At 32.5% G+C, this 24117-nt stretch overlaps 5 protein-coding genes across 7 annotated transcripts in view; 2 read left to right on the top strand and 3 right to left on the bottom strand.

Moving 5' to 3' along the window:
- Positions 1–2385, top strand: part of LOC107476379 (putative phytosulfokines 6) — a 7695-nt gene extending 5310 nt beyond the window's left edge. Inside the window, exons 4-6 of the mRNA XM_052257478.1 lie at positions 1428–1460; positions 1832–1890; positions 2181–2385. Of these exons, the coding sequence (XP_052113438.1) occupies positions 1428–1460; positions 1832–1846 (48 nt within the window). The 3' untranslated portion in view covers positions 1847–1890; positions 2181–2385. The remainder of the gene's footprint in view (positions 1–1427; positions 1461–1831; positions 1891–2180) is intronic.
- A 5460-nt stretch (positions 2386–7845) lies between these two features.
- LOC107476219 (uncharacterized) lies at positions 7846–14194 on the bottom strand. The gene is made up of 7 exons (XM_016095988.3): positions 13369–14194; positions 12068–12169; positions 11522–11779; positions 10753–11268; positions 10032–10400; positions 8591–9880; positions 7846–8095 (listed from the first exon to the last, which is right to left on the bottom strand). The coding sequence occupies exons 1-7, from the start codon at positions 13741–13743 to the stop codon at positions 8084–8086; spliced, it is 2922 nt and encodes a 973-aa protein (XP_015951474.1). The 5' UTR covers positions 13744–14194; the 3' UTR covers positions 7846–8083.
- Positions 14195–15150: 956 nt separating this feature from the next.
- On the top strand, positions 15151–17767 carry LOC107476220 (ribosome production factor 2 homolog). The gene is made up of 6 exons (XM_016095989.3): positions 15151–15325; positions 15491–15694; positions 16411–16656; positions 16741–16983; positions 17069–17134; positions 17367–17767. The coding sequence occupies exons 1-6, from the start codon at positions 15257–15259 to the stop codon at positions 17478–17480; spliced, it is 942 nt and encodes a 313-aa protein (XP_015951475.1). The 5' UTR covers positions 15151–15256; the 3' UTR covers positions 17481–17767.
- Positions 17768–18893: 1126 nt separating this feature from the next.
- Positions 18894–21589, bottom strand: LOC107476221 (heat stress transcription factor A-3). The gene is made up of 2 exons (XM_016095990.3): positions 20537–21589; positions 18894–19592 (listed from the first exon to the last, which is right to left on the bottom strand). The coding sequence occupies exons 1-2, from the start codon at positions 21026–21028 to the stop codon at positions 18894–18896; spliced, it is 1191 nt and encodes a 396-aa protein (XP_015951476.1). The 5' UTR covers positions 21029–21589.
- A 739-nt stretch (positions 21590–22328) lies between these two features.
- LOC107476223 (serine/threonine-protein kinase CTR1) overlaps positions 22329–24117 on the bottom strand; it is a 6775-nt gene continuing 4986 nt past the window's right edge. Inside the window, exons 13-17 of one of the 3 annotated variants that reach the window (XM_052257098.1) lie at positions 23978–24109; positions 23329–23423; positions 23032–23232; positions 22870–22932; positions 22329–22599 (exon numbers count right to left, since the gene is read on the bottom strand). In XM_052257098.1, coding sequence (XP_052113058.1) covers positions 23124–23232; positions 23329–23423; positions 23978–24109 — 336 coding nt within the window. In that variant the 3' untranslated portion in view covers positions 22329–22599; positions 22870–22932; positions 23032–23123. Of the gene's footprint in view, positions 22600–22697; positions 22933–23031; positions 23233–23328; positions 23424–23977; positions 24110–24117 lie in introns of those variants that run through there. The other 2 variants (XM_052257097.1, XM_052257096.1) reach the window with 2 other exon arrangements.

Here is a 24117-nt window from a genome sequence, read left to right on the forward strand (position 1 = left end):
GGCTACTTTTCTTTCTTATGAATGCAGATGTAAGTTTATACTCAAACTCATGTTTATACAAATTAACGAGCGTTCAGTAATTAACTCTAAAATTTTATTTGTTTTCTATTAACCCTACTTTTTATATATGTTATTATTTTATAAAATGTTTAATTATAGTTAATTTTTATAATTTTATTAAATTTTCAATTAAATTTTTATATATTTTTTTAATTGGATCTCTATACCATATCAAATTTTGTAACTAAATTCCTATCGTGACAAAAATATTAGAATTAACGGAATATTTTGTTAAACTATAAAGAATATTCAGTCAAGTGTTAGGTATATTCGTTTTGTTTAATAGAATATTCCGTTAATTCCAAGATTTTTGTCACGGTAGAGATTTAATTACAAAATCTGATATGGCATAGGAACTCAATAAAAAAAAAATTTAAAGACCTAATTAAAAATTTAATAGAATTATAAGAATTAACAGATTAATTAAATTTTATAAAATTAATTCTGTAAAATCATGTTCATTCAAATTCTAGTTTGATAAATGCCAATCAAAACACATGCTAAATAATTATTATAAGTATTAAACTATTAATACAGTTACAAATAATATTATATTGTAAAGTATGAAAAACAAATTATATAGCAGTAAAGAGGCTTATAAAAATTTTAACCAATATTACAAAATATTCAACTTACTAAGAAACTAAAGGAAGTATATCCATAATATAATTTAGTTAACAAAAATGAGAAATTGAGAATGACAAATTCTCATTCTCTTCAATTTGGTAAGGCAATTTATTGATTGCTTTGACTTCACAGTAATACCATTTAATTTTATAATCAAATAATAATACTTAATAAAAACAATATTACAAAACTACCATTTTTAGTGAAAAAATATAAAAAATTAAAATAACTAATAATATCTCAAATATAAGACAAATGAAAAAAATATTAGTCACTTAACAATAGCAAAATTTGTGTCTAATTAATTGTCTTTATTTTAATGAATTGACTTTTCTTAATATGAGTCCCATCGAAGCTTGATTTAGTAAAATTTTTATTTTTTAAAAATAGTTTAATTATAAAAGTTAATTTTTAAAANATTATATTAAATTTTTTCTAATTTTAATAAATACAAACCAATTTTAAAAAATTTCCATTTAAATACTTTTAAAAATATTCTTAACTTTTAAATGATACAAACACAAATACATAAACTTTTTAATTTATCAAACACAAATTTCAAAAAATTTTACCAAATCAAATCTAAATATCCTTTATATATGTTTCCCCAATCTCCTTACATGCATATATGTTTCAATTCCTCTTTAGTTTGCACTTTTAAAAATATTCTCTCAAAGAAGCAATGAAGCAACAACACATTGCCTTGTTTTTCTTTGTTCTCCTTCTTTCCTCTTTCTTAGCTTCTGCTCGTCTCTATTTGGATTCAAAACAAGGTAGACAGCTAACTATATTATAACATATTATATATTTTTTGTTCCTAATACTTGCGAATTTTTTTTAAATATTTTTAATATTTAATTCTATTCAATTCTATTTTTAAAGTTTTCGATTCGTTCGATTTTATCCTTAATACTTTTTTATTTGTCTCAAATTATATCTGAAAGATTTAAATTTTATCTCTAACATTTTATATAAAACTAACATCTAGAGATAATTTTGACAAAAAAAAAATATTAAAGACAAAATTAAATATATATAACTAAACAAAAAATATACTTATATCCTTATTTTAATTTGGATTGTATTTCTTATTTGAAATCTATTTTAATTTCTCTGTGGTTGCATGGATCAACTTGATATGAAGATGCAAAGGTGGTGAATGTCGTTGAAAACGGTGAATCAAAAGATGATTATATCCATAAAGTAGGTATATATCTATTATTTATCAATATTCTTGTTCTTAATCATATATATTCTCTTTTGGTTTCAATTTGTTTTAATAACTAATCTAGAAGCATATTACAATTATACCCAAATAATATACAAATTTAATTAGTTGAGTTAGTTTTTGATAATAGAATCTAAATATTAATTAATAATAAAACACAAACATAATAAAATAATATTTAACTTTATGAATACTTTGGTTATTTAAATTTTTTTATTTATTTAATTTATAATTTTGTATCCTTAATTTTTTCGATTCGATATAGTTATCAGAATCTGAGAAGCGGATGATGGAGGAAGCACATTTGGATTATATCTACACCCAACCCCACTCTCCACCACATGCGAAATAAATCAAATTGGAAATGAAAATAAATTTTGACATTATTTCTATTGTTAAATTTGTGCTTTGACCGTAGTTGCCTAAAGAAATAATGAATTATTGATCGTCACAATTAGAAAATATTTGGATTATTACTACTGTTTAATTTATTGTTGTGTTTAATNTTAATAATCTATTGTCTTATGAATTTAAATACTTAATTAAACTTGCCAGTGTTAAATTTTTTTACGTTGTTAATTCGTATATACTCATATTTAGTGTAAATTTTATTTTTATATTTAAAAATTAGTTTATTAATGGATTTTTTATTTTTATAAATTAAATAAATATAATAATTATCAAAATAAATAATTTTAAAAATATTTATCGAAGTAAATATCTCTCTTATCTCGTTTACACTGTAAACGAGATAATTTTACATGTATTTCGTTTACAGTGTAAAACGAGATAAAAGAGAGGTATGCGACACGTGTTTATTTTGTTTACAGTGTAAATGAGATATATGTATTTTTTTTGTTTAATTACTCTATTGGTCCCTATAATTTCGCGAAATTTTTAATTAGGTCTCTATACTTTTTTTCTTTTTAATTGAGTCATTGCACCAAATTTTATTTTTAATTAGATCCCTACACTTTTTTTTCTTTTATTTAGTCCCTATACCAAATCTTTTTTTAGTTTGGTCCCTATAAAATTAAGCCAATTACTACTAAGAGGGACTTAATTGAAAAAAATTAGTACATGGACTCGATTAAAAAGAAAAAAAAGTATAGGAACCTAATTGAAAATTTCACGAAACTATAGGGACCAATAAAGTAATTAAACCTATTTTTTTAAAAAAATTTGAAAATAATAAAAATATTAATAATATCAATAATCAAAACTTTTGGCATGCAATTAGTACATAAAAAGGTTGGTAGAAGAGATTAAAATGAATATGTTTGATCAATTTTAGTCCATTTTAAATGATAGAGATTAACACATAGATTTATTTGAAAACTATTAAACTGTCCACTGTTAACACATACACGTTATTTATTTAATTTTACAATGCATGTCACTACTCTATTGATATATAATATGAAATCTATTTTACTTAAATTATATTTCAAAATTTTGTGTACTCCCATACAACAAATAAAATTTATATGTACTCCCCTACAACAAAACAACAAATAAAAAAAAGTAAGTGAATATAGAAAAAATAAATATATTAATAATGAATAGTTAAAAATATATTTGTAATTGTCCATTATTAATAGTGTGCTCAAAAAAAATATTTGTACGATCAACAACTAAAAACCATCAACTAAATGCAAAAAAGCAAAAGATTTAGAGACAATTCACAAAGAAGAGAGACAAAACACACCAGTAAAGCAGAGTATAGCGACGCAGGTAGTGGAACAGAGCAGCAAAGATGAATGGGGGAGTAGCCACAAATGAGAATCAGAACACCAGAGTCAAAACCACAAGAGAGGCGTCGGTTGTTCGGTAATATAATTTGTATTCTCAAAGTCCGGCTACCAAAACTTCGACAAGCCATTTGAGGTCAGAATGAACCTGGAAGGTGTGGGCGATGAGGTGAGATGTCGCGCCTTTTCCGTGACCTTGGCGGAACCGGCAATCCGCCAGTTTAACGCCCTTCCTCAAGGCTCTGTAATAATTTTTGCGGACATAACCTGCGCTTTTTTTACTCAGTTCACCACAGGCATCGCTAAAGTCAAGCATCCGATCAACTTGATGGAGTGACACAAAGAAGCGAGGAACCGACTAAGAAGTAAGATCCAATGATGAATGCATGGAAATTGACAAACGGAAGACTTCAACAAACACCTCACCACCAAGCCGTTCGACACCGACCAACCGAACAATAATGGATAGTTATAAATATATTTCCAGCACACTATTAATAATGGGCAGTTACAAATATATTTTTAATGATATATTATTAAAATATTTATTTCTTCTATATTCACCTATTTTTTCGTTTGTTATATAGGAGTACATATAAATTTTATTTGTTGTTCGAGAGTACATAAAAATTTGAAATATAATTTAAGTAAAAAAAATTTTATATTATACACCAATAGAGTAGTGACATGCATTAATTGGTTCATTAAATTAAATCACGTGTATTTAAATTATATTTTAAATTTTTAAACATTGTGTAGTTAGAAAAGAGATAACAGTGTTAATAGTGGGCAATTTAATGATTTTCAAGTAAACGTGTTAATTCATATCATTTAAATGGACCAAAATTAATCAAACATATCCATTTTAATCTCTTCTACCAACTTTTTTATGTACTAATTGCATGCCAAAAATTTGGATTATTGATATTATTAATATTTTTTTTATTTTCAAATTTCTTTTTAAAAAAATACATATATCTCGTTTACCGTGTAAACGAGATATATGTATATCTCGTTTACACAATAAACGAGATAAACACGTGTCGCATACATCTGTCTTATCGGTGTAAACGAGATACATGCAAAATTATTTCGTTTACCGTGTAAACGAGATAAAAGAGGAATATTTATTTCGATAAATATTTTAAAATTATTTATTTTGGTAATTATTATATTTATTTAATTTATAAAATAAAAAATCCTTATGTTAATTGTCTGGTACTTTTAAACAGAAAAAACTAATAAAAATTATAATTATTAAAATTGACGTTATCGTATTAATATAGACAAAAATCAATGATAATATTGTCAATTTTTAATTTAAAATAAACAAAAGAAAATAAAAAATAGACGATGATATTGTTGAAAAATTTAATAATTAAATCGATGACTAATTTATCAATTTTAATAAATCAAATATCGACAGAAATATCATCAATTTTAAATAATATTATCGATAATCTGAATGTTGTTTTTATTATATATGTAAAAATCTTAATCCTATATTATCAACACAGTAATCATCGATTTTATTAAAAACTTATCGACAGCCTGATAAATCGCCAATTTTATTATATTTTAAAAAAATCAATAAATTTAAAAGCGACCACTAACGCTATCGATTTTATCATCATTTTTTAATATTATCGACAACAAAACTATTGATTTTAATGGTATTTTTTTGTAGTAATTTTCTAATAGATAATATCTCTAAATTATATTTTCACACTAATAAATTTGTTTATAGATAAATTAAAATATTCAATTGATCATGTTTCTACATCAAATGTAGGGTTGATTTGGTATAGTTTATTAGAAAATTACTTGTAGTGTTTAAAAATATAAATATCTCACGTTGGATTTAGTTAATTGAAAAATTATATGCTTGTGTTTTTACGTTTTAAAAACAAAAAAATATTTATAAAATTATTATTTTTTAAAATTAAAATATCAAATATAATTTTATACATTAATGAATATCTAAATTTAATTTTATTCTTTATTACATTTATATCTATTAATAAATTCATGTTCACTTAAAAGAAAATTATTTTATGTCCAACGGTGTCTATTTAAATGTATATTCTCATAACCTAAATTTGGATTTGGTACCGTAGTTAGCTTATTAGTTTATTTAATTAAGTGTAGTGAATTTAAATTTCGCTTTATTCATGCAGTAATTATTAGTCAGCATTCTAAAAAAAATTGTATATTCGCCCGCGATTCCTATAACTAATTTCTATTACTTAGTAAATAATAATGCTACACATCTAAGTCTTTTTATTATAAATTAAGTTCAATTAAGTTAAATAATAAAATTTAGAATAATATTATCTATAATTAATTTTTGTTGTATTAGATCAATTTAGTTAGACTTACTTAACAAAAAAATTTAAATATATAATATTATTCTTACAAATTGATAACTAAAAAAATTTAATAAAAATTAGTCAGAGCTTATTTTATTTAATATTTATTAATTAAATAAAAAAAATTCTAATTATTTATTGGTCTCTCTAACATTATCGTTTCCATTATATATTGATTACATTCCTAATTGATTACATTATTTGCATTTTTTCAATCATATCTTGTTCATTTTTAATTTCTTTAAATACATGTGCAGGGAAAGAACTAATTCAAAAGCTCGCACCATAAATCCACTGCTATTCAAATATTTATATCCTTGATTTGATTCTCGGTATATATTGATTAGATTCAAACTAATTAATTCTTTCTAAAATTAAAATTCTTTATTGAAAACAATATAATTTTTTTCAATCATATCTCGTGATTAATTAATTCTTCTCATTTTATACAAATATGCATATCTCTTGAAATTAATATTTATCCATAAAGTTTTAATCTATTAATTGATTTTACTAATTCATATTCAAATTTCTATTAATTGATTCTTTCGGAAAATAAATTCATATGCTGGCATCAAGACGAATGCGTTGCGTTAGCAATTTTTCTATCAAACTCTACCCATTATAGAGATAAGATCTCACTATTGATTCTTTTCATATTTTGCAATCAATATTTTTCTTAAATAATATATTGTAAATGAATCTTAGACCTCATTACTGATTCTTTCCAGATTTCATAATTTAGATACTTTCCTTAAAATAATATCCTCATAAATACTAAATAAGACAAATTATATCTATTTTTAGTTAACGGTTTTTTTAATTAAATATTTCCGTTATTTATCAATATTCTTCTCACTTATTCTCTTAATCAAGATGCATATTACACTTTCAAGTTTCAAGTGGCATATGTTCCCCTTTCTTACTAAGAACTTGACCAAAAAAAGGAATATCATGTGTATATGAGTATGATGTGGAACCTAAGATTGTGGTTTATTCAATCCATCGACCAAAAAAAAAAGATTGATCACAAAAGGCCAAACACAAGCATATTGCATTGGTTTCATACTTTCATGACAATTTTGGTTATCTAATCCAGACGTACTTCTGAAAGAACATACCAAGGGACCAATACATCCTGTCATCTCTATCCCGATTTCCCACTAAACTCATCTCAATTGGGGATTCAAGGGACCTTATGACAGGATCGTCATGGATGCCGATATGTTCTTTCTTTCCAATACTGGAACTTCTCACGGATCGGATCAGTTTCATTTCTGATAGGCAGGATCCTCAAGACTGAGGCAAGCCTAGAGCATACGTGAAACTAGTAAGCAAAGATAAGCATATTGGAAACTCAAGATTTCAGAGAGAGAGATTTAGAGAGTATTCATGGTGAATATCTTACAATGGTTATATTGAAAGATTAAGTTCTGATCTTTTACAATGGGAGAGCCCTCTGTCCCTAATTTTTTGCAATTTCATGCAGCTAACAGCATCAGAGATGAGCATGATGGAAGCAGCACATTTGGATTATATTTACAGCTAGAACATGAGTATTCATGTGAATGTAATAAAGCTGAGAAATGATTTCATTACTAATCTAGATTATTGCTTTAAAAAGTTATTAATACGGTTTATTGTTGTGTTTAATCTATACACAACAATACATAGCAAAGAATTATTTATACCAAATTCAAACATCAATGAACATGTAATTAACTCTTGTTTATTTATGTACAATGGGTAAAATAAAGGAACACAACCACACAATGGGCAAGTGGAGCTAGCTGCAAATACTATCTCTGCATTTATGTACCTTTTTCAACACTAATTTCCTTTTCTTCTTCTTGAGTACAAGAAAAACAAATATAAATACTAACAAAAAAACAAAAAGCAAGAATGCATGCAAAATTGGTCTGAGAGATCAAGAAACCAATTTGAGTGATATATAAGCATCGAAATAGTATCAAGATTCAGTAAATGCAAAGTAAACCTGTGTTCCCTCAACTTTTTGATGCAGCAAAGCTTTGAAGTTCTAACTTGCATTAATCTTGTTCCTGAAAAGCATTACAGGTTTAGAACAATTACCAGCAATAGAATAACTAAATTTAAAGCAAGTGAATAAGAAGGAAGCTAAACAATGAAAATGGAAGCAAAGAAATACTTCAGACTTGTTTGGTTTTGTTTTCATTTTTAGTATATTCTATTTTCAAAATTTTGAGATTAAAAAAGTGAAAACAAAAAATATAATTTTATTATCATTATCTCCTTTTTTTTCTTCAAAGAATTCTGAAAATAGAAACCCAACCAAAACAGAAAATCAAAACACAAGACTCTTCTACTTTTAACTTGAGAACGAGAGGCTCTACACCCATAATTTAAATTATCCTGGTAATAACAGGATGAATGTGATTTCTAATGCTAATCTTCCAACCCAATATAACGTACCCAATATAACGTACCCTCTCCAGATAGACAGAAACTGGTAGCCCTGGATATCAAACTAGAAAGATACCACTTTGTCACTTAAATCAGATGATAATAAGTCTTACCATCTTGACGAAGCTGGATATAGAGTTTCCTGAGAAGCACCTTGCATGAATAATGGGACCCCTTGTAGTACTAGCATTTCTATTTCCCAACTCACTATCTGAGTTAGTCATGTCAACTGCCCCTTTGAACATCCACTCACCACTTTCTTGACAGTAGAAATCTTCAAATACCTCACCACACAACACACACAAGCATTGGCTTTCATCTGCTTGAACCATCGAGTCCTCTTGAGTGCTTCTTGTTTCCTTGCTGTATGTATCAACAGATCCGGAAAACTCAGACGTGGATGAAGATTCACCCTTGCTAACAATGCAATCAATTGACTTTGGATACCATCCTCTTGATGCCCTAATTAGATCATTTTCCCCCCTTGTGGCATGCCACTCCAAGTGTCTATTAAACTGCTCTTGGAATTTAAGCCTACGGCCACAAATGTCACAATGATGAGGGAGATCATCAAATAATCCTTTAATGACAGGTGGATGCACTTCTCGGATTACATCAGGCTTAAACTCAAAGCCAATGAGGTTTCTGATCTCTGTGCTGGTTGTTTCAGATAAGGATGTTGGGGATTTTGCAGTATCATTTACATCATCTGTGGCAGAAGGTACTGGAACAGCTGCAGAACCAGACACTGAAGCAACAGGCAAAGAGCTACTGGTGGTAATGCTGTCTCTTTCATCTTCCAACTGAGCTGGGAACTCAGATGGCACCTTAGTTTGTGATTCTTTTTCTGCAGATATCAAACCCTTTGCAACTAAAGAGCTTAGAAGGTTTGCAATCGGATTTGAGGTATTACTGCTGGCACTTGTTGTCTGAGCAGAGGCAACACTGACATCAGAGGAAGCCGGTGGTAGAGTTGATGCCCTTGTCAATTGCCCAGCCTTTCTTTCAGGTACTTTTGGCAAAGCAGATAAACTATTATTTGAAGGACCTAATGAAGATGGCGTTGAAATTGCAGACACCAAGGAACTTAATGTGGCAGGGGAAGGCCCAACTGAGCGGGGAGGCCGAACACCTAATTGAGACGGAAGATTCCTTGAATCCAGACGACTTGCATTGGACATGCTGGATAATGTTCCACCGTTTAGAGCAGCAGGTTCCACATTACCTGTGGTTGACTGTTCAAGAGTCTCTTTGGCTAGCGCAACTCTAGACAGGGGAGGAGGTTTCTTGGTAACTTCACTGTGAGACAGGTGAAGCTGCTGCTGAGGCCTTGACTGAAAAGGAGTTGCCGAAGAAAATGAACCTGGCAAATCCTTTTGATGTGGTCTTCGCAAGTTACCAACCTGAAGATTAGGATGAATGGTACGTGAAAAATCTTTTACATCGACCCCGCCTACTCTTTTTTTTTAATAAGAAAAGGAATAAAAGGAATTTTAAGGGATTGGGGATGGTCTTGGTAGGCAAATTTCAAATTTGATGGTGCTGCACACTTACTGGTGGTGGTGAAGATTGTTGTCGCAAGGGTGACTGCCCAGAAGGGGATTCAACTCCAATTGAGTGAAGTTGTTGTTGTCCCACAATTCCTGGCAGTCCTGTTGTTGCATTTGGCAAGAAAGACCGATTCCCCATCCTGACAGCAGAATTTGTATTGACTTGCAGACCACTAAGAGTGGACATAAATCCTTCCGAGTGACCTGACTTTTGATTCAACTCTTCAAGTGAGTGCTGCTCCTGCAGTTGCCACGGTACTGATGGATGACGCTGAAATGAGGAAAATCGTTTCTTTTCATTGCCTAGAGTGGCCAATTCTCTATCAAGATTTGCCCCATAGGGGTTTCTTATTTGGACTGGATCTTCAACTTCCTGTGCATGGTAAAAGAAATTAAAAAAAATATAGTAGTACAGTATAACTATATAAATTAGGAGTATTTTATCAATTGTTGTATCTGTGAGCTATTAGGATTCCATTATCAGAAACTCAGAAGATAGGGGAGAAGTCATTTCTATTGCACTTCCAAGATAACTTATTCAAATATCATAAGGAACTTCATTCATATTTTTAGGGTTGTCTTAGTTACCTATACTAGTATATAATTTATGTCAAGGAATTCAGCCTCTCATAGAGTTCACTCTAAAAAATTAATTTTAATATTGTTCCTTAATCCTAATTCTGTTCTACATCAGTACTCAAGTGACCAAATTTTAGCAAGCTTACAAAATTCTCATCATCCGCTGGCCAAGAATCTTTGCTCAAGTTGTTAGAGACATTTGGTGCACCAAGACCGGTCGATCTAGAATTCATCTCATCCCATATGTACTCCTCTTCCTCAGAATTTTTCCAGCTACGTGACATCACACTGCTCCGAATGCTATTTATGTTTTGTGTTGGCTGATTATATTTTGGTGCTTCAGTATTCGAAAAACTATGCTTCTCACTGAAACCATTTCTTTGGCCAGATATGGTTCCCGGAACTCCACCTGCTTTAAACCAACTTTTGTCACCAGCTCTGACCATACCTGAGCCCAAATTCTGTGAAAGATCAGAACCATATTCATTGCCCCCACAGGTTACACCAACACTCTTTTCCAAAACAGAATCATTAAATGCATCTCTTGGGGTACTAACACTAGGATCCAACCATGGCCGTGCTGTACCCAAAGTTCTATCTGGCCTCTCGGGGTCCTCATTGGAGTTTGCACATGCTCCAGTAATTTCATCAACTCCTTTAATCTTCAAGAAAAGAAGCAGCACATGATAAATTATTTAAGAAATAAATAAAAGCAGTCCATATTTCATGATTAATAAGACCAAAGGAGCTGGAAGTAGTTCATGGGAAAAGTCCACAAGAATATTATGTTGTGTCCCAATAACAAACAAACACAATTGAAAATTGATATTTGACAGCCTATACAAAACATGCATGGAATGACTTCATCATTTCAACACTATTAAGGATAAATTTTGAGGTCAACATTTCACTTACCCTGCTGGACTGCTGAAGACGTTGCCTCTCTAAATACTTGGGATTCACATGGATGCCATGAGGAGGACGTGGGGACTGTGAATTGCTCCTGATGGTAGCAGATGAGGCAGCTGAACCATTTACTGGTGGAGTAAAGCCGAGTTCCTTCTCAATAGCCCGAAGGGTCTGAGGAGGAATGAATCCTTCCCAAGTTCCAAAAAGATGTCTCATACTTTGATGGATAGCAGGTTCAACCTGTCTGTATGCCTTGCAGAATACCTAAAATGTGAAGGAAGCATGTAAAATACCAGAAAGACCTCATACTTTGTTAAAAATAAGTGAAAATTAGGAAAATATCTCACAAAAAAAATGCAATTGGGGTGAACTGTCATAAAAGTCAAGTTCTTTATTTACAATGTGAATACAAGAACTTTGCAGATAGCATTATCAATGGAACTACTGAAAGTGAAATACTTGAAGCAAAAATTACATAACCTAAAAATATGAAAAATTCTTGCACACCGTAGTGATACATGGATAAGTATATTCAAAGAATAATTATCTAACCTCGGGTAGTTTGGCAGCAAAGTACTTTGTATAATCCCGCCCAATGTTCTTAACAATACTGTCTAAGAGATAAAGAGATGGCAGCTTTTGATCGTTGGGAACCTGCAAAGTAATGAACCAAGTTATAAGAAAACTGCCAAAAATAATCTCGTCTTTTCAAAATGTCACCCTATTATTTGGTTCTATTTGCCTGTAGCAGCCAAGTTCTCATACTAGAGAGGCAAATAAAACAATTAAAACATACCCTAAAAACAATCCAAACACTAAACTTATAGCAATAATATAGTCAAACAAATAAAACATGGATAGACAGCATAATAAAGTAAAAAGACACCACGTAGTAAACTTGGAAAACTCAAGAAGCATAAATGTTATTTTTCCAACATGATATGTTGAACTCCCTGATCCAAACTGCATGGACTAACTCAAACTTGAAATGATTTGATTACATTGTCCCTATACAACTTGGATATACAAATTCAATCTAAAAAATAGCCCAAAAGGAATCTACAAAAACAGTATTTCCCCTACAGACATTGTACACAACCTCCTTAAGCCTGAGATGTAAGCTGAAATAATGTTTTGCCTTCTGGTCTATGAAACAGAACTACCCTTCACAATAGGTATGCCAATATACTGTGTGCTTTGACTTGAAATAATGCTTGAAATTGAAAACACTGGACAGATAATTTTCTAGTCTTGAATAATCCCCTCTGTATAACTAGTCCAGAAATTACCAGAACTGAGGTGCTCTATAAGAATAATGATGCTGCTTATTAGTCACATATAAGTTCATTACAATATCATAAGATTGCCAAATATACAAAACTGCCTCATTCTCATGCAGAGAGTAGAACAATACTCTTTCTTTCCTTCTACTTTTAATTAGAAAACTACGTATACTTTTCCCTTCCTGGTTTTTTGTTTAGTTAGGGTGAAATTACACCTCACATGCAAATCCAGAGCCAAAATGCCTGAGTGGACAATGAATGAAGTTGAATGAATCATTGCTTAAATTAAGTCATTTCTCTTCACTTGGAAATTGCAGATCACCCATGTTCATTATAGAACTTCAACGAGGGATAAAGTACCAACTAAAACTCATATTACAAGAAAAATAAATAAAATAAAATAATGTTTAAAAAAAACTATAATCACTGTCTCCTGTACCATTATTGCCAATTTGGCACACAAGCATTAACCATAACATAACAAACATGAACACAAGAAGGGGGGGAAAATTGGGGTCCATTTTTATTTCAATTCTCTTACAACATTTCAATTCAATTCAGCAATTGCACCTCTAGAATGTTAGCACAAACAGTGGCGGCAATCGCCTTCGCAGCCGATTGATTCTCGCCTGCAATTATAGTCAAATTGTTAATGATCATTTTCGAATTGAAAGTGAGCTCAGCAAGAGCTGTCTTGTACTGATTCACAAGCTCATGATGCTGCGGCAGCGGCTGCGGCTGGTAACCGCCACCGCCTCGGCCGGATTCACTGCTTTCTGGGTCCCTGTCGTTTGCTCTGAACCTCGTTGACGACATCGTTGTAATCCCTGAAGCCAATTGTCGCTGAGGAAACGGTCTCTGATTCGGGTCTTCCATCAATCGAGGCTTCTTAGGCCCTGGCTCTCTCGATCTATCGAAAGGTCTACGTGAACTCTCCATGCTCATTCAAATCGAAATCTAGAAAGAGAAAATAAGAAAAACCCTAACCCTAAAGTAACCTAATTTACATTCAATTGCATTAAGATAAAAAAAAAATTAGAAGAGGAAACTATGTTACAACATGAAAATTTGCATGAATAGTATTACAGCTGAAACTGAAACCTGAGTTGTATTATTATATGAAATATGAATCAAGGAATTAAAAGAAATACAATATTGAAAAGAAAAAAAAACCTAATTTTTATATTGTACAGTAAACCCTAGCCCCAATTTTTCGTGTGAAGAAGGAAAAAAAAGAGGGTTGAAGTGTGTTGAATTGTATGTTATTATAGAGAGAGAGTAAGAAGAAGAAGAAGAAGAAGAAGAAAGGTTTGGGGAGAAAAAGATCGAAAGTGTTGAAAGCAGAGACAGTGAAGCTCGCTCCTCTTCAGAGTTCGGAAACAGAGAAGCTATTTGAGATTTCATGGAGGCATTTTATATATTCATGATTTCACAAGGAAAATAATAGAGCTAGATATTTTATATTTTTATTTTTAATAATTAATAATCATTTTATTTATTAAATTAAGATTTTTTATATATTGATAGTATAATTATATCAACCATATTATATTTACACATTATACATAAAAATATAAATTTACAGATTTTTTTATAGAATAAAAAAGATATTAAAAAATTATGACTCATATTTTAAATAATAATAAAATAATAAAAATTAATTATACAAAAATTTATACTCTCTTTATATAATTTTAATCTATATAATAGAATATCTTTTTTTTTATATATTTTACTTAGTTTCCATAGAGATTCTATTGATATTTGTTTTAAATTAGTTTTTATTTAGTTTATTTTGAGTGTTAAGCTCCGTTATTTATTAAAAAAAATTAACAATGCTACATGTATCTCAACAATCAACAATTAAATTAGTTACTATATTTTATATATAAATATAATTTATTTCACATAATTTTAATATATATTTTGTATTTTAATATATACTATATACAAATAATCAATTTACTAATTTTTGTTTTTTCTAAAAAGTGTGAATTAGATTATAGTATTTCACTCACTAGTAATAAAAAAGATTTTTAAAAAAATATTTCTACCTCATCAAATTCTCTAATCACCATGTAATAACTAACATATGAATGTATTAAAAAATCTTCATACTAATGATACTATATGCCTATTCGTGGATTCAATGAGTTACTTAACATAAATTGTTAGAATAAGCTTTATTAAAATAAATTTATTCTTTTCTTCTTGTTTAAATAAATTTTGAGTGTTACTTTAGAGAATTATTTGAAGAATAAAATAAAGTTTAATCCTTAGTGAAACTGTGAAAGAGTGGCAAATTGGGAATATAGGAATTAGGAATTGGGGGAGGAAAAAAATTGAAAGAAAATTACAAAACCCCTTTGCACTTTGCGCTCAGCCAACAAAAACCCTAAAACCAATCCAAATTCAGCTCAGTTCAGCTGCGACACTTTCTTCAACAATCTTCGCAAAAATGTTGAGAATCAAAACCGCTAAAACGCGCAGGGGAAAGCGAGAGCTTGAGAAGCGTGCTCCCCAACTCGTAAGTTCATAGATTTTCTCACGTTTGTTTCCCAGGAAAATCCGGTTCAATTTTCCGGGAAAATTTCCCCCCTTTCTTCAAGTTTCGTTTTTTATGGTTATTTTCACTCTTTCGATTAGATTAGACAAATAGGGGTGTTGCTGATTTTTATTTTATTTTTTGCAGGTTGAATCGGGGAAGAAGACGCTACTACTTCACGGGACTAAGACAAGCTCAGTGTTGAACTCTGTTTTGACGCAGATTTACCATCTGAAGAAGGAAAGTTCGGTGAAATACAGCAGAAAGAATGATAACATTAACCCTTTTGAGAGTGGTGGTGAGGTCCCTTTGGAGTTCTTCTCTCGGAAAACGGATTGCAGCATCTTTGTGGTGAGTTTGCTTTGGAAACTAAACATCATTATTTGTATGTGCCTATGTGGTGTTTGTGTTACGTTCTGAATGGATTTTGGAACCATCCTCATTTGGTATATTGCAGTTTGGTTTTTGATTATACCGGTGGATGATAGAGTAGTGCTTGTTTATTAGTAACTTAGGAATTGGAGCATGTTTTCTGTGGCAGTTTTGCTTCATGAGGTTTTGTTGGTTTTACTTATTGATAATAATATTGTCGAAGATTTTGTTGTCTTTCTTAAATGGTGCTTGTATCATGCTGATTTCGTTGTAAATGATGGTTTTTTGTTCCTTTGCTTCTGCTGAACATTTCTTTTCCAGTTTGCTTAAACTCTTATTTGGTTATCATATTTACGATAATTTTCTCTCACCGTCATTAAGCACTTATATTCCCAATGTTAAGTATTTGAGAAACTATACGTGTTTCTAAATTTTAAGCTATTCAAATTTGATGTTATTTCATGTGAAGGATATATTTAATAATAATGGAAGATAAATGGCAATTTCTATTGTCTTTCAATCCTTTTTTTATTAGCTGAACATTTTGATGCGAATACGTATCTTATCAAATTGTAGACAAGTTTTTGCATGCAATAGCAATAGCAATTGACATATTAATATAGGCGCCAAGTTGAATTTCGTTGCGTTCCTTATTCTTGCACGTCTCAAAGGGATCTCTTAAATGTTTTTTGCAGTATGGATCTCACTCGAAGAAGCGACCTAACAACCTTGTTATAGGGAGGATGTATGATCACCATATCTATGATCTAGTTGAAGTCGGGGTTGAAAATTTTAAGCCATTGGACTCATTTACTTATGATAAAAAATTAGCTCCAAAAGAAGGGTCAAAACCTTTCATATGTTTTATTGGAGAAGGATTTGAGGCTGTAGAAGAACTAAAACATTTAAAGGAAGTCTTACTTGATCTTCTTCGTGGAGAGGTGCATTTCCGCTTTTTGAACTCTCAGATGTACTGTTTTTTCAAGTGGTGTTATATTAAAAAAAACCATGGATTTGATTTACAGGTTGTGGAGAATATAAATCTTGCTGGAGTGGATCGTGCATATGTAGTTTCTGCGGTGTCTCCAAACAGGGTATTTTTTACACACTGTGCATTACGACTGAAAAAATCAGGCACCGTTGTGCCAAGAATGGAATTGGTCGAAGTTGGCCCTTCCATGGACATGGTAATTCGTCGGCATCGTCCACCTAATGAGAGTTTGAGGAAGGAAGCCTTCAAAACTTCACTGCAGAAGCCAAAGAAAAAGGTTGGTGAATGCCCAAATCTCCTTAGGTTATCTGTTAATATGAAGTGAAGTTGTATCACTAAATTGTGTACTTTGTTGGTCACAGGAGAAGAATGTTAAAGGGGATCCATTACAAGGGAAGATTGGAAGTATTTATATTCCAGATCAGAAGGTAAGAGTTGTGCATATCTATATATTTCTTTAGTCTTGCTCATAACCAAGCCAACTCAATCTTCTTTGCCATTGGATGAGATGTCGGACCCAAATCGACCAAGGTTCCACACCCCATCCAATGATCAAAGGAAGTGAGTTGGCTTAGTGTACAAATATAAGTGAATACAACAAACATTTATCTCTTCCGAGACCATTATCTAATCACTTAGACTAAATTATTGGTTGTTTAGATTGGAGAAATGTCTTTACCTAACAAATCGAAGGGGGTGAAGAGGGAGCGCCGAGAAGCCAAGCAGAACAGGGGCGAGCAACATTCTTCCAAAAGAAGGAAGGAAGATTCTTAATGTTCTAAATTGCACATGTTGGCTTGCTGTGAGTTTTGATAGTAAAGAGTGATCAAATTGTATCAGACTAGATGGTTTAGGTTACATGAATTTTAAGTATTCCCTGTATGTATGGGAGTTTTGTCATGTTATTTCCCTTATTATAGTTTTTGCCCTTAAAATTTTGCCACACCCAAGTGACCTCCATTATCCCAGTTTGTGATTCGGTTGTTTGTTTATTCATATAGGATTAAACTTCAAATATATTTGATTCCAATGAAATTCTATATGATTATAGCATGAATCAATTAAGTTCACCAAAAAAATGTATCAATTTGAGCTAGTAATATGAGCCACAGCCACTAATGCAAGATTTTAATTTGTACAATTCATTTTTTAATAAAAATAAGATGTCTAAATATAATTTGTTGTCCAATTCTTCATGGAGATTTTGAGTGCAAAGAACTGAAGAAACAATGTGTTGTTTCCTCTCCATTTTCTTATTTGTTGTCAATTGTCATCACTAGTGCATTGAAACATCATATTCATGGTGCTTTCATACCCAAAAAAATCCCAATTGCAAGTTTGCAACATGTGTTCACCCCACCATGGAGGTGCCTTGTATTGGAGCCCCAAGAGTTTATATGCCATAAAACCATAAAATGACCTAATCATGACATCATGTGCATAATGTTCATATATAAATAGAATAAATAAAAGTAAAATGACATAACAAAGGAGGAAAAATACCAATAATCTATAAACCCTTTTGAATAACAAATAAAGAAAAGAACAAGTAAGAAATCAACCAAAAACATGTAGACAGCTTACCTTGTATCTGCATTTATTTGATGAAAAAAATACTTGATGGAACACAAACCTGATATTCACTTGAATCATCATAAAATGAGCCAGCAATTCAGTACCAGTTGGTCAATAGGATGATATGATTTTGATTGAATGAAAGTTATTATCAGTAATTGAGCAAACAATTAGAATCTACTCTAGTATAGACAACTATAGAAATAATCTAGAGAATAGAAAAGCTGCAAATGAAGAAAGAATGAAAGCCAGTAAATGAACACTGTTTATAAACCAAACATCAAAATAATATGGCCCCTAGAATTATAATCTAATCATATCAAGTATCCAAGGGCAATAATGCATGCAGAAGCAGCTGAAGCCCTATGGATTAACATTCTTAAGGTCTATCATCTTCTGGCTGGCCACCTTGACTCTCCTTTTTATCCATTGGAGATTCATCAGCTGGCCACTTATCAATTCCTAAACTTCCTGAGCCGATATCCCATATGTCGGACACGCCACTAGTGCCTCCGAATTCTGGTACGCCATGGTTGACAGGATTACCCCACAGCTCATTCCCACAACTTGAAGCAGCAACACTAGCATTGAAGGCAGGGTCCCATGCATCTTCTAGCTTGATGATCCTTCTCCAACAATTCCTGGAGTTGGCATGGCCTCATGCAATGCACCCAATTCATCTGACATGATTTTGTCCAACTGCAAAGTCAGATTTTCTGCACCAACAGAAATTTCTCTTGCCAAGTCCTGTGAGAGATATTGAGGAGACTGTTCAAAGGAAACTGGATTTAGTTCCGGAGTTTCAGAAGAAACTGTTCTATTTTTCCAATCAGGTTGGTACCTCACTACCTGACCTTTGGGAGTTTCGGAATTTCCTGCTTCGTGTTGATGCTTGATAAACTTCCTTCTTGCTTTTGGAGATTCTATCTGTCTTTGTTCCTTCTTATCCCTAAGGCGAGCCAAGAAGGCCGGATTCTGAAATAACTTGGCCAAGAAGGAAACCATTTGTTTCTGCCTTTGCTCTGCAGATTCTAGTCTCTGATTCACTTCTCCAGCATGGTGAACCGTTCTTCGCTGTTGTTGCTGCAAATCAACCACCTCTTGCATTAACATACTTCTCTCCTTCCTCAGTAGCTCTATTTCAACCTCGAGTCCAGGTCTCCCAGCATCAATAGAAGTTCCAATGTGGCTACCAACTTGCTGCGATTGAGTTGACCTGCGCCGTTGGATGTTCTTCAGTAAATGTTTCTTCCCTCGCTGGAAAGCTTCATTGAAAAACTCCCACTTGTCAGTGTCAATCTTGCGGAATCCCTGGATACAAACACCAACTAACCTGAGAATACATGAAGCACAAAGAGAAAGCCCCCAAGGGCAAGGACAATGGGGGAGGAAAAAGAAAACAATTAGCCAAAGGCAAAACAAGTTTTCCTGGCACACCAAGTTATGAGCAGATGAATCTGTATTGGAGAATGCAATCTGTGAATCCAAAATAATCTATATAACAAAAGCATAAGAAGAATCAATCATTCAGAACAAATCTAAATTCTGGCAGAACACAAAAGTAACCTGCCAAAACCCAAGATCACTTACTACCTGCGAAAGACGAAACCCCTTCTTCTATAGAAGGGGAAAATTTCTGCTCTGGCCAGTTCCAGTAGTAGAAGCTTCTCAATCCTAACTACAATGCAACTAGAAAACATATGAACAGGGTTCTTTCCATTAACAATATGGTAATAAAGGCTTATGGCCAGCCTAAGAAGTAATCCTTTAAGAACAATATATAGATATAGGTCCAAAATATGTAAAGGGTGCCTCTAATCACAATTAGGAAAGCACAGAAACAGAAACAAACCATGCTTCACTCTAACTACCTGCATCCAAACACTACAAAATCACAGATATATTTAGAAAATTCATTCAAAGCAAACCATATCTTGTGCAACAAGAAGGGTCAATTCAGAAATAAGGATACAGCAGCAAAAATACCTCAAAAAATTTTCTTTTTTACATTCTTAGTTGATAATAAATACATAAAGTTTCACAATCAAAATATACATAGCTGATCTCCACCAAACCCAATTACAAAGAGAAAAAAAAAAAACAACAGACATGGGGGGAAGTACAACAAAAAAGAATACACAGAAATGTTAAATGGGTGTCAAAAGAAAAATACATACAGAAAACCAAAATCAAAAACACAAAAAGTTACATACAGATCACACAGCCATTAGAGGCAGTGTTCAAGCAATACCCACGTAAGTATTCAGCTGGCGAACAAAACTGGAGAAATTGTTGTGCTTGAAATTCCGGGGCAACACGAGCCTTGAAAACTCCATAGGGTCCCACACAACGAAGCTAGCACCAGTGGAGCCCCATGAGATGATAGTATCCAAAGAAGGGTCATCCACAAGGTCGAAGGTTTTAGACAGAAAGGGTGGAACAGGATTCCCGTGCAAGCACTCCAATGGCTGAGGCAATGGCCCAACAGCCCCAGTGGTGGTGGTTATTGTTGTAGTTGTAGATGGTGGTTGTGGTGGTGGATGGTTCATAGCTGTTGAGAATGATTCAAACTCCATGAAAGAGGTATCATCAATAATGTCAAAAGAGTCATCAAAAGCTGATGAGAATGGTTGAGAACTAAACTCCAAAGGAGAGAACCCTGTTGTGGACATCCCCAGCTGCTCAATATCAGAAGGAGAATCAGGTGCTGGAGCTTTACCCTTTGGTTCCTCGTTTGGTTTTTTCATCTTTTGGTTCCTAATATATACTAAGAATCAGAAAACAGAGAACACTGTAATGGGTTGGGTTTGGTTTTGGGTTGTGATGTGTGAGGGGTAAATTGGAGTTGAAGGAGAGTGAAATGGAGAAGGGGGGTTGGAATGAAACCTTAAAAGGGTTGAAAGGCGGTGGAATGTAGCCACTGTTGGAGTAGGAGTAGAGCTACGTCGATGGCGGTGGCAGAGTAAGGCCATTGATCAGATGATTTGGGAAATTGTGTGGGGTTGAGAACTTAGAACACTGATGAAGAATGAAAGCACCGACCTTGGGATTTGGGGTTATGAGTAGAAAACAAGGTTGTTTCCTGGTAGTTACGTTGGTTCCAGTTAGTATCTGGTTGTAGATTGTGACGGGGTTTTGTGGGACCAGGTGTGGCATGAGATATTTTTGGTCATAGATGGAAGTTTTGTTCTGTTCTTTGTTGTTTGGTCTCAGATACTGTTTCTGTTCCTAGGTGGATTAGATATTATTGGTGGTCAGAGAGTGTGTGTTTTTGTGGCTTGGATTCTGGTAGGTGCAAGTGCAAGTTGTCTGGTCTAAGGTCTAATGCTTAGTAGAGAAGGGAAAGGTTTCAGCCAAGTTTTTACTGGCCACAAGGGTGTTAGCCAATCATAGAGAAGTATACTTGGTTTTGGTTTTGGGTTCAGATATCTTGTCTGGTAATAATGATTTCATGGACCCAACTAATTTTATTTTAGATATTTTATACTATTTTTAATTTTTTTTTCCTTTTAAAGTTTGGGTAGACTAGATCTTTTATTTGTTGCAGGTCTAGAAACACGTGAGTTTTTCGTTCTTTACTCACGTCAATATTTTCTTTGATGAAGTGTTGTGCGGATTGAAATCCCAATCACAAAAACGAGAAAAAAGAAAAAGGGAAAGAAAAAGTGGAAAATGTAAATAAGATTTTGTTATAGTTGCGAGACACGCTTCATTTATTACTGGCCTATTAATTTGCCAATAAAATTCTGACAAATCTTAGTGTCTAATATATAACATTGACTTTCATTATTGCTTTTTACAAAACCGAGTTAGAATTTAATTGAACGAAGATTCTAGATCAACGTGCCAGCAAAACGATTTGGAATAGTTAAATTGTGGGGTCATATCTCATGGGCTTTATTTTCACTTGCAAATTGTAACACAAACATTGGATTTTTTAAAACTTAATTTTGTTATGTGGTTAGCGTAAAATTTGTTGGATTTGTAATGTGTTGTGACTTATGAACTATGAATAATCCATCACGAAAAGAATAACGAGAGTAAGAATTGTGAAAATGGCAGCCATTAATATTAATAACACAAATTATAGGTACAAGCCGTGTGAACCGTGGAAGTGAGTGGTTTGAACTTTGAATAGTGAGGTGATGCAAGTGAAGGAGAGGGACCAATTTGGATTGAAAGGGTTACTAACCACTTTCAAATGGAATTTGTGGTGCCCCCTAAATCTTGTTCACTGCTACTCTCAACTTCAAAAAGAACCAAGTTGTCCTTTGCTGCTGCCGTTTGTTTTGTTGGAAGTTTCAGAAAAAGAGAATCTCTACAAAATAAGGAAATGAAGGGACATAGTCAAACAAGATTGACTAGTGAAGCCGCCAGATTCAGTTAATGAAATGAAAAGCTGGCCCAAAAGAATAGTTAAGCATAAATTACCAGCAAAGCTGATTATCATTAAGTGAATGTAATTACAAGGGGAAAATTTTCTTACATACAAAATCATGAAAGAAGAAAAAAAAATAATCAAACATTTCTTCGTCAAATTACAAGATCACCTAATCAAACAATTTTGTTGGAACAAAGATGGAGTAACCTTGCATTGGGCTGAAAATCAGTATTCTGAAATCAGAATTAGAACAGAGATGTACAAATTGACCTGCAAATATTAAGATTAAGCATTAATTATACTAGAAGTTACAAAAACAATTAAGTTAGACAAGGATTTGGCAAGATCACAACGGAATTTGGCACGTACCTAGGACAATTAAAACAGTGTAATCCTGTTAGACATCAAAACCAATAAAAATCCTGTGGTATGTGCATGGATAACAAAATGGCTTCCAACCATTATGTAAGTAGTGGCATGTTTGGATGACCAGGTTGAGATGAAGGGGCTTTGATCAATGGCCTCAAAGAATCCATAATACTTGAGAAAGAAGGGCGTTTCCAGGGCTCACTGCAGGNNNNAGAAGGAAAAAAAAAAAAAAAGTATATCAATATAAGTCATAATATTGAAGTGGGATTCGAAGATAGATGATGTATCTGAACTCACTCAGCCCAACAAGCCTCGATTAGTGCAGCTATGTGGGGATTCAAATCATGTGGAATCTCGAGCCTTTTCCTCTTAAAGCCAACAGCTGCTACAACCTACAAGGAAACAGTATGCACAGTGAAGACTGAAGCAATACAGAAGCACTATATGCAAGTTGAACCAGACCATCATGAAAAAGGATAATGCACTAACATTAACTAAGAACCTGCAACAATAAAATACTTCTATATACTACATCAATCCATCCACACTGGCCAATTTGATGAAAATTGATAGTCTCATGTTTTTTATCCTCACTATCACATTATGATCAAGAAGAACACCCACTAAAATAAGCTTCATAAATTTTAACAGGATCCTAACCATTTAATGTACACTTGTGTGAGTTGTGCCTATCTCTCTATTCACGTGACTTGAAATATCCATAAGAAACATGAGACGTTGCATTCTCTCAATTGATACTAGCTTCATCCTATATACATAACTTTCATAATTTTATTAGCACCACTTCAGTAGCATGACATTGTAGACTATATTCTCATGCTCGCAAGTATCACTCTAAATAATCTTCCACATGAACTGCAGCAATATAATCATAACAAAACTCTAAGCACACTATAATTTTATCTATGATAGGTAAACAACAAACCTGTGCTGGATTCAAATTACCCCATGGCTGTTGTAGGGTTGCAAGCTCCCACAAGATTACGCCAAAGCTGTACACATCTGACTTCTCATTTGATGGCTCGTCACGAAGAACTTCTGGAGCCATCCACTCAGGCTAAGGTA

This window comes from Arachis duranensis, chromosome 2 (assembly GCF_000817695.3).
Source record: "Arachis duranensis cultivar V14167 chromosome 2, aradu.V14167.gnm2.J7QH, whole genome shotgun sequence".
Lineage (NCBI taxonomy): Eukaryota > Viridiplantae > Streptophyta > Magnoliopsida > Fabales > Fabaceae > Arachis > Arachis duranensis.

Excerpts from the sequence above, each read along its gene's own strand:
- LOC107476219 (XM_016095988.3), bottom strand. The coding sequence starts at position 13,743 with ATGAGCATGGAGAGTTCACGTAGACCTTTCGATAGATCGAGAGAGCCA. Across the intron at positions 11,269-11,521 it reads GTCTTCAGCAGTCCAGCAGG|ATTAAAGGAGTTGATGAAAT; the intron begins GTAAGTGAAATG and ends CTTTTCTTGAAG. Across the intron at positions 9,881-10,031 it reads AACAATCTTCACCACCACCA|GTTGGTAACTTGCGAAGACC; the intron begins GTAAGTGTGCAG and ends CCTAATCTTCAG.
- LOC107476220 (XM_016095989.3), top strand. The coding sequence starts at position 15,257 with ATGTTGAGAATCAAAACCGCTAAAACGCGCAGGGGAAAGCGAGAGCTT. Across the intron at positions 15,695-16,410 it reads CGGATTGCAGCATCTTTGTG|TATGGATCTCACTCGAAGAA; the intron begins GTGAGTTTGCTT and ends TGTTTTTTGCAG. Across the intron at positions 17,135-17,366 it reads TTTATATTCCAGATCAGAAG|ATTGGAGAAATGTCTTTACC; the intron begins GTAAGAGTTGTG and ends TTGGTTGTTTAG.
- LOC107476221 (XM_016095990.3), bottom strand. The coding sequence starts at position 21,028 with ATGAAAAAACCAAACGAGGAACCAAAGGGTAAAGCTCCAGCACCTGAT. Across the intron at positions 19,593-20,536 it reads TTCGCCAGCTGAATACTTAC|GGATTCCGCAAGATTGACAC; the intron begins GTGGGTATTGCT and ends GTTTGTATCCAG.